Source organism: Mastomys coucha, unplaced genomic scaffold, assembly GCF_008632895.1.
Source record: "Mastomys coucha isolate ucsf_1 unplaced genomic scaffold, UCSF_Mcou_1 pScaffold21, whole genome shotgun sequence".
Classification (NCBI taxonomy): domain Eukaryota; kingdom Metazoa; phylum Chordata; class Mammalia; order Rodentia; family Muridae; genus Mastomys; species Mastomys coucha.
This window is the reverse complement of record NW_022196904.1, coordinates 36,931,290-36,940,026: the sequence shown is the minus strand read 5'-3', so window position 1 is coordinate 36,940,026 and position 8,737 is coordinate 36,931,290. Positions and strand designations below refer to the sequence as shown.

At 46.8% G+C, this 8,737-nt stretch overlaps 1 protein-coding gene across 2 annotated transcripts in view; it reads left to right on the top strand.

The window, feature by feature from the left end:
* Positions 1-5,596: 5,596 nt before the first annotated feature.
* Positions 5,597-8,737, top strand: part of Snrnp70 (small nuclear ribonucleoprotein U1 subunit 70) — a 20,078-nt gene continuing 16,937 nt past the window's right edge. Inside the window, exons 1-2 of one of the 2 annotated variants that reach the window (XM_031386598.1) lie at positions 5,597-5,854; positions 6,539-6,695. In XM_031386598.1, the coding sequence (XP_031242458.1) occupies positions 6,549-6,695 (147 nt within the window). In that variant the 5' untranslated portion in view covers positions 5,597-5,854; positions 6,539-6,548. Of the gene's footprint in view, positions 5,855-5,924; positions 6,261-6,538; positions 6,696-8,737 lie in introns of those variants that run through there. The other variant, XM_031386599.1, reaches the window with a different exon arrangement.

Below are 8,737 nucleotides of genomic sequence, written 5' to 3'. Positions count from 1 at the left end.
GCAGCCAGAGCTCTTAACTGCTGAATGATCTTTCCAGCTCCTTGTTCTTGTTTTTAGAGGGTTTTTTTGTTTGTTTGTTTTATTTTTAAGACAGGGAGATCAGCCTGGAATTGAATTCTCCAGCGTCGGTGTCGCTGTTTCTAGGTCCAGGTGCGGGACACTGTGTCCAGATGAAGAGCTTTTTCAGACTCATGTGTGGGAGACAGAGTGCAGGTCCTGCAACATGATACCAAAGCGCTCTAGTCCTGGTCCATACAGTCCACACCCTGCCTGTTTGCCTCCTCTCCCTTTTGTTTTGAGGCAAGGTCTTACAAACCTATTAATTACATTAAAATAAAACATTTCTGGATCTTTAGAAGCTTCAGAGAATTCTTCCCCTTTTCTACTTTCTATTTATCTTATGTTTTTAGACAGCCATTTAACTGGCTGTCTAGATTTGGAGACGAGGCTGCCCTTGAACTCATAGAGTTGCCTGCCTCTGCCTTGAATGTACTAGCACCACCAAGACTCTCTTTTTAATTTTTATTCTTCTTCATGTTTTGCGACATGGTCTTTTTTTTTTTTTGTATAATGGTGCATGGGGGGCACTTGAGTGCAGGTGCTTGTGCAGGCCAGAAGAGGGCAGAAGATCCCCATGGCTCCTCCTCTCTCCAACTCCAAACATTGACTAGGTGTTTGTGAGACACCAGAGGCCGGCTCTGGGAAGCAAACACCTTTTCTTTTTTCTTTTCCTTTCTCTTCTTTCTTTCTTTTTTCTTTTCTTTCTTTTCTTTTCTTTTCTTTTCTTTTCTTTTCTTTTCTTTTCTTTTCTTTTGGTTTTTCGAGACAGGATTTCTCTGTGTAGCCCTGGCTGTCCTGGAACTTGCTCTATAGACCAGGCTGGCCTTATTTTCATTTCTTTAAAAATAATTTATTTTATCTTATGTGCATAGGCGTGAAGGTGTCAGATCTCCTGGAACTGGAGTTGCAGACAGTTGTGAGCTGCCACATGGGTGCTAGGAATTGAACTCAGGACCTCTGGAAGAGCAGCCCTTGTTCTTAACCACTGAGCCATCTCTCCAGCCCCAAAAGTGAACTCTCAACTTTTGTAAGAACAGTACATACTTTAACCAGTAAATCATCTCTCCAGTCTCCAGACTGACTCTTATACCGCTCAAGGCAACCTTGAACCCCTGAGCATCCTACCTCTACCTCCCAAGTGCTGGGATTACAGTGCTGGCCACCACTGTGGGCTGCTCTCTTAGGAGTGAAGTGAGCTGTTCTGTAGGAGAGTGTCCTTGTTTCTTAAAGAGTCTGTGTGATATTGAAGGATGAACTGCCACTGCAATTTACTCTCAGATATTCAAGGAAAACTTATATCAGGCTGGAGAGTAGTCAAAGTCAGTTGCTGCTTGGGACCCTTGTCCTCCTACTGGGTTGCTTTGTTCAGCCTTAATATAAGAAGATGTGCCTAGGGCTGGTGAGATGGCTCAATGGGTAAGAGCACTGACTGCTCTTCCAAAGGTCCTGAGTTGAAATCCCAGCAACCACATGGTGGCTCACAACCACTTTAATGAGATCTGATGCCCTCTTCTGGTGCATCTGAAGACAGCTACAGTGTATTACACAGGAGCGAGCAGGGCCAGAGTGAGCGGGCCAGAGCGAGCAGACCAACAGAGGTCCTGAGTTAAATTTCCAGCAGCCACACACATGATGGCTCACGGCCATCTGTACAGCTACAATGTACTCATACACATAAATCTTTTTAAAAAATGTGCCTAGGGCTGGAGAGATGGCTCAGCCGTTAAAGGCTAGGCTCACAACCAAAAATATAAAAAATGTGCCTAATCTTTTTTAAAAATTATTTATCTTATGTATCTGAGTACACTGTAGCTGCCTTCAGACACACCAGAAAGGGCATCAGACCCTATTACAGTTGAGTTGTGTGGTTGCTGGGAGTTGAACTCAGGACCTCTAGGAAGAGCAGATAGTGCTCTTAACTGCTGAACCATCTCTCCAGCCCTGGTGCCGTAGTGACAAGGAAATGTTAGTGGTCCCCCCAAAACCGACAGGAGCCAATCTGATGCAACTCACAATAGGGTCTTTATTCTATTCGAGCTAGCTCCCCACCCAACCAATGCATCTCCAAAATGCAGAATTTTTATTTTGGGGGGGAGACCCGAATATTTATCAGGCAAGGCTTTATAGTAGGCAGCAAGCAGGAGGGAGGTGTTGGGGGGAGGGTAAGTATACAAGCATCTAACTAGAAAGCTCCTGTGGCCTTTAACATAATTGGCTAGTGCTAGGAGTCATATCATAAACTTAATTTCTGTTCTCCTATGTATTGGTGGTTGTTAGGCAGGGGGTGAGCTTGTAACCTGGGGGTGCAGGTTACAGGTTGCAGGTTGGGGAAGTAACCTGGAGCTGATCTTGTTGAGGATGTAACCTGAAGACATTGGTCTTGTTGGGGATTAGCCTAGAGACTAGAGCTAGGCCCAGGTTTTAGAAACTAATGCTACGTACCAGCCTGTTAGTTTACCTGAGTTCAAATTTAGATCAAGTTCTCTAAAATGGAGTCTGAACTTAAAAGATTTGGGCTCTCAGTGCCTAATCTTATTACAACTTGATATGCCATGTTTGGTTGATATCCCTGGGAAAAACCTGCCTTTTCTGCAGGGAAAGTTCCAGAGCAGCCAGAGCTACAGAGAAATCCTGTCTCAAAAACAAAACAACACAACAAGGACAAACAAGCAAACAACACCCCCAGCAAAGAAAACCTCAAACAAACAAAAGGTCCTGAGTTTAAGTCCCTATCACTTGTATGACCTGGGAATGGGAGTGTATGTCAGTAACCTCATCTCTTGGGAGGACTGAGGTAGGATGGCCAGAAGTTCAAGGTTGTTCTGTTGTGCTTTATAAAAATAAAGAGAGCCAGGCAGTGGTGGCGCACGCCTTTAATCCCAGCACTTGGGAAGCAGAGGCAGGTGGATTTCTGAGTTCAAGGCCAGCCTGGTCTACAGAGTGAGTTCCAGGACAGCCAGGGCAGAGAAACCCTGTCTCAATACTTCTCTCCCCCCAAAAGAGTAAAAATAGAGAAGGAATATGTTTGGTGGATGTGCAGTCAGGTGTGGGGGAAGGGGGTGCCTCTGCAGGCCCATGCTGAGGCATCCCTTCCCCCTGAGTGACAAGCCACATGACAGTATAGTATAGAATAGAGTTTATGCAGGGCATGGGGAGGGGAGTTGAGAGGGTAGTAGAGACAAAGAAAAGGCAGAGAGAAAGAAAGAGAGAGAGAGAGAGAGAGAGAAAGAGAGAGGGAGGGAGGGAGGAGGGGGCAAGCAGCCCCCCCTTTTTTAAGCAGCCCCTTTTATAGTGAGTCAGGCATACCTGGCTGTTGCCAGGTAACCGTTGGGGGTAAAGCCCAGACAAAAATGCCAACATCTTGGGTTAACTTGTAACTTTTTTTTTTTTTGGAGACTTGGTCTATCATGTAGATAGAGATATACATCTAGACCTGGAACTTATATGTAGCCCAGGCTGGCCTCAAATTCCAGAGATCCACCTGCCTCTGCCTCCAAAATGCTGGGACTAACTGCATGTTGGGGTGGAGGCCAGAGGTCAAGGCCCCACCAGGTTTTTGGTTTTCCTCAGTCACTCTCCATCTTAACTATCCAGACCTTTCACTACACCTGGAATTAAACTCTTGGCGGGCAACTGAGCCCCAGGAATCCTCCCGTCTCCATCTCTAGAGCTGGGGTCACGGACAGTGCTACCAGTGCTGAGGCTTTTTACAGAGGAGGTGCGCTAGGGTGGAACTTGGGTCCTCATGCTTGTGTAGCAAGCACCTACATAAGCCATCTCTCCAGCTCCTTTCTTTGTTTTCTTGAGAGAGGCTTCTCTGTAGCATAGGCTGGCCTTTAAACTACAAACCCTGGGTAGTGGCAAACTCTGTATGCCCAGCACATAGAAAGCTGAGACAGGGGGATTGCCAAGAGGGAAAGGTCTGGCTGAAGAGGATTTGTTTGTAGAGTTGCCTACCATGCAAGAAGCCCTGGGTTCGCCAGGTGGTGGTGGTGCACGCCTTTAATCCCAGCACTTGGGAGGCAAAGGCAGGTGGATTTCTGAGGCCAGCCTGGTCTACAGAGTGAGTTCCAGGACAGCCAGGGCTACACAGAGAAACCCTGTCTCAAAAAAAAAAACCAACCCCCCCCCAAAAAAAACAAAGAAGCCCTGGGTTCAATCCCAAACCCCAATAATCTAGGAGCCTGTAATCCCATTAGTGTGGGAGTGAGATGGACAGGGTTAGCCTGAGCTGCTCTATGGGCAGTGCGCTCTCTTCCTCTCTCTCTCTCTCTCTCTCACTCATACATTTATTTTTTTGTGTATGAGTACTCTACTTGCATGTATGCCTGCATAACAAAGAACATCAAACAGAATAGGGCATTAGATTCCATTATAGATGGTTGTGAGCTATCATGTGATTGCTGGGAATCAAATTCGGGACCCCTGGATGGAGCAGCCAGGTGCCCTTAACTGCTGAGTCATCTCTCCAGATCCTTCATTGTCTGGAATGAAGAAGAAAGAAACAGAAGGAAGAAAGAAGAGAAAATGGAGAAGGATATGAAGAAGAAAAAGCCTGGAATTGTGTGCTGTATGTCTTTGATCGCAGCACTCAGGAGGCAGAGGCAGGTAGATTTCTGAGTTCGAGGCCAGCCTGGTCTACAGAGTGAGTTCCAGGACAGCCAGGGCTATACAGAGAAACCCTGTCTCAAAAAAAAAAAAAAAAAAAAAAAAAAAAAAAAAAGAAATCCCAAAATCAAAAGAACAGGATAAATATGTATACACATTTATTATGTCTGTGTATATATAAAATATATGTAAAGATAAAATACACATACTGATACAAAATGAAAGTCATCTTGAGCTATGGTGAAACTTTGTCTGAAAAAAAAAGAAAACGACAACAGAACACCCGGGGCAGCCAGCCTGGTCTACAGAGTGAGTTCCAGGAAAGCCAGGGCTAACAAACAAACAAACAAACCCCATGAGCTGTGTCCCCTATAGTCCAAAGAGTTTCTTTCTCTCTCTGGTTTCTGTGTAGCCCTGGCTGTCCTGGAACTCACTCTGTAGACCAGACTGGCCTCGAACTCAGAAATCCGCCTGCCTGCCTCTCCCTGCCTCTCTCTCTCCCTCTCTCTCTCTCCCTCTCTCTCTCTTTCTCTCTCTCTCTCTCTCTCCCCTCTCTCTCTCCTCGCTCTCCCCTGTCTCTCTCTCTCTCTCTCCCTCCTCCCCTCCCCTCCCCCCTCTTTATCTCTAAAATACAATGTAAACGCAAAGACCCCGTTCATGTAGGCACTCTTTGACAGGCTGCGGAAGGATATGGCACGTTGTGCATTACTTAGACGCATGCGTACAAGGTTTGGGAAGTGTAAGGAAAAAAGGGTGGACCATCTGTAAGTGTCTCGCGGTCATAGGCGGTTAGCTAGAGCGCGAGGTTGAGACCTAGGTCCCATAGCGCATGCGTAATACGGCCTCTGGCCCGCGGAAGCTTAGGCATTTCAGGGGTACTATAGCTTTTGCGCGTGCGCATTGCCCCCGGCAGGGCCTGGACTTGGGTGAGGGTTTCTTTTGACTCGTAGAGCACATGCGCGGTGCAAAAGGCGGAGGGATTCGAGTCGCATCCACTCCACAGTTCTGGTCGCGAGCCGAGGCCGCGCGGGTTGTGAGGAGAGGCCTGGGTTTGCGCGCGCTGCGCGGACCACAGAGGCTACCTGACGCGGGCACCGCCGAAGTGGAAGCCGGAGCGGGAGTTTTTGTTTGCGAAGGGCGGCCGCGAGGCCTGAGACTAACGTCAGGCCGAGGAGAGCGCCGCGCGGTGAGTGAGTGGGTGAATGAGAGGCCTTAACGGGGAGTGGGGCCGCTACCCACAAGTCCTTGCGGGGTCCCCGAACCCTTTCCCCGCGGCTGTGGCCCGCTTCCCGGGTCGGTGCCTTAGACTTTCCCCTACGCTTCCCCCATCCTTTACCCAGAGTTCTCTCGGCACTCCAGCCCTCTTTCCCTCAGGGTCCCCCTCCCCCAATCTCCTGCGGTCCCCTACCCACAGGCCCTTGCGGTTTGTGTGTTGCCTTTTTTTTCCTCGCCTATTTTTTTCTCCGCATCCTGGACCTCTACCCATAATTCCTTTCGTCTCTGGGCTCCTAGATATTTTACGCAGAGGCCTCTGGCTTGCGGGATATTATCCTTATGGCCTACCTTGAAATCCGTACTACATAATCTTCAAGGTATGAAGCGAGCAGCCCCTAGAGCTCGAGACTTCAGGATCCCCGGGTCCCCGCACCTCTGGACTCCTTTCCCCCTTTTGTTTTCTGTTACAAGCCTTTCGTTTTTCAGCTCCTGCCGAGCCCTTTTTTTCAAACAGATGTCCGTCACTCCCTTAGCCGGGATGACGGCATCCTTCTCGAAATCTCACGCGTGTTTTGTTGTTTGTTTGTTGAGTGAAGGGGTCCTAAAAGAAACCTGCACTAAATAAAGTGTGCTAACATAACGTTTCTGGTCTTAGATTTGGCAAGATGACACAGTTTCTGCCTCCCAACCTTCTGGCCCTTTTTGCACCTCGAGACCCTATCCCATACCTGCCACCCCTGGAAAAGCTTCCACATGAAAAACACCATAACCAACCTTACTGTGGCATTGCACCATACATCCGAGAGTTTGAGGTGAGCACACTGGGGAGGGTGTGGCTTCTGGATGGGATCGGGCTGCCTTTGGCCTTCCGATTCAAAACACTTTTAGTTGTGTGGTTTGCACTTGGGCTTTTACTCTTTCTGATCATGTTTTGTGCTTTTGTGTGCATTTTAATTTTTTTAATTAGTTTTGCATATGTGTGGGTGTATATGTGCAAATCTGTGAATGTCAGAGGACAGCTTGCAAGAGTCCATACTCTCCATCTTGCGGGTCCAGGAGATGAAGCCGAGGTTGTCAGGCTTGGTGGCAAGAGCCTTAACCTGCAGAACCATAGTGCTAACCTTCTGGTTGAATGTTGAGATAGGGTTTTGCTGCATGTAATGGGTGTGTGTTTCCAGGAGTGGCTCATTTCCTTATAGGGTTAAGAATATCTTTTGTATGGATGTGGTAGTCCCTAGCCCAAGTGATTGGCCTAATTAGTTACATTGACAAGTGTGTCTCCACCCTGACTGTCAAGCCTCCAGACAGGGTTTCTCTCTGTAGCTGTGGCTGTTCTGAAACTCACTCTGTAGACCAGGTTGGCCTGTCTTTGCCTCCCCAGGGCTAGGTGAGCCACCCTTGTGGATTTTGTTTTGTTTGTGGGTTGTTGTTGTTTTGTCTTTGGCTGGGATCGGGGTAGGGGATACAGTCTTTCATAGAGCCCTGGCTGGTCTTGTAGATTTCTCTTTGTCACTAAGGCTGGCCTTGAACTCATGATGCTTACCTCTGTTCAAAGAGCCAGAGTTATAGGTGTCTACGACTAACCCAGAAAACATAATGTTTCCTGCATTGGTTAGGTAGGCCTTTAGCAAGTGGTAGCAGTAAGATGAGATTAGTAGAGAGCTGAGTAACAGAATTTATGTTAAATGAATTGGGATAAGGCAGTACATATCAATGTTTGTCAATGTAGTTACTGTTTTTATGTCCTTAAGAGGACAAGGTTATGCAGACAGTATGATTTAGCAGTGAAAGGTGGTTGCTGCCAAGAAATCTGAGTTCTGTTCCTAGAATCCACAATGTGGAAGGGAGGATATATTCTAGCATGCTGTTCTTTGATACACGCATACATCCTCATCTAAATAAATAAATAAATATAAAAGTAAAATTATTTTTGAAGGAGGATAATGGATTACTGGGGCTGAACAGTACATCCTCCAGTGCTTAAGGGAGGGAGCTAGGGGTTTGGCTCTGTACTTGCTTAGTGCATATGACTAAATCTGAATCACTTGAGCTCCCTGGGGTCAGTTCTTTAATGCAGAAAGTTTGTCATGCCCACCTTCAGAGCAAACCTAAGAAATGTTGCCATATAACCAGAAGTCTTAGGAGGAACATTCTGACATTAAGTAGGAAAAGCAGAATTTACTAAATAACAGAAAGGTGATTCTTTAGTAATATTTGCCTACCTACCTCAATAAACCTCTACTTGAGAAATGTTATTATCCAATAAACATTTAACTTAACGGGTACAGGTCAGTGGTGCCCTTTTTGCAGGTCATGTGCCAATTAGCATTTAATGAGAGCCTGGAGAGGATTTTATGACTTGCTGTGGCGTTGCAGAATGTCTTGCTTTGGAGGTCTGCCCTGTCCACCATTGTTTCAGACATATTTCTAGCATTTGGCTCTCTGTAAATCATATTTGGAACTGTGGAAAGTGACAAGATTCTTAGTTATGGGAAGGAACCGTGTAGCTTTGTTACTGTACTTTACAGCTATGTCACTTACATATAACATGTCAAATGTCTACAGGCATTTTTTCTTTTTTTTTTTCCTGTCTTGAGCTTGCTCTGTAGACCAGGCTGGACTCCAATTCAGAAATCAGCCTGCTAGTCCTTTCAAGTGCTGGCATTAAAGGTGTGTGCCACCACTGCCCAGCAATTGATGCTTTTGGTAAATATAAAAGAATTATTTCAGGCTGGGCAGTGGTGGTACACACCTTTAATCCTAGCACTTGGGAGGCAGAGACAGGCGGCGTTCGAGGCCAGCCTGGTCTACAGAGTGAGTTCCAGGACAGCCAGGGCTACACAGAGAAACCCTG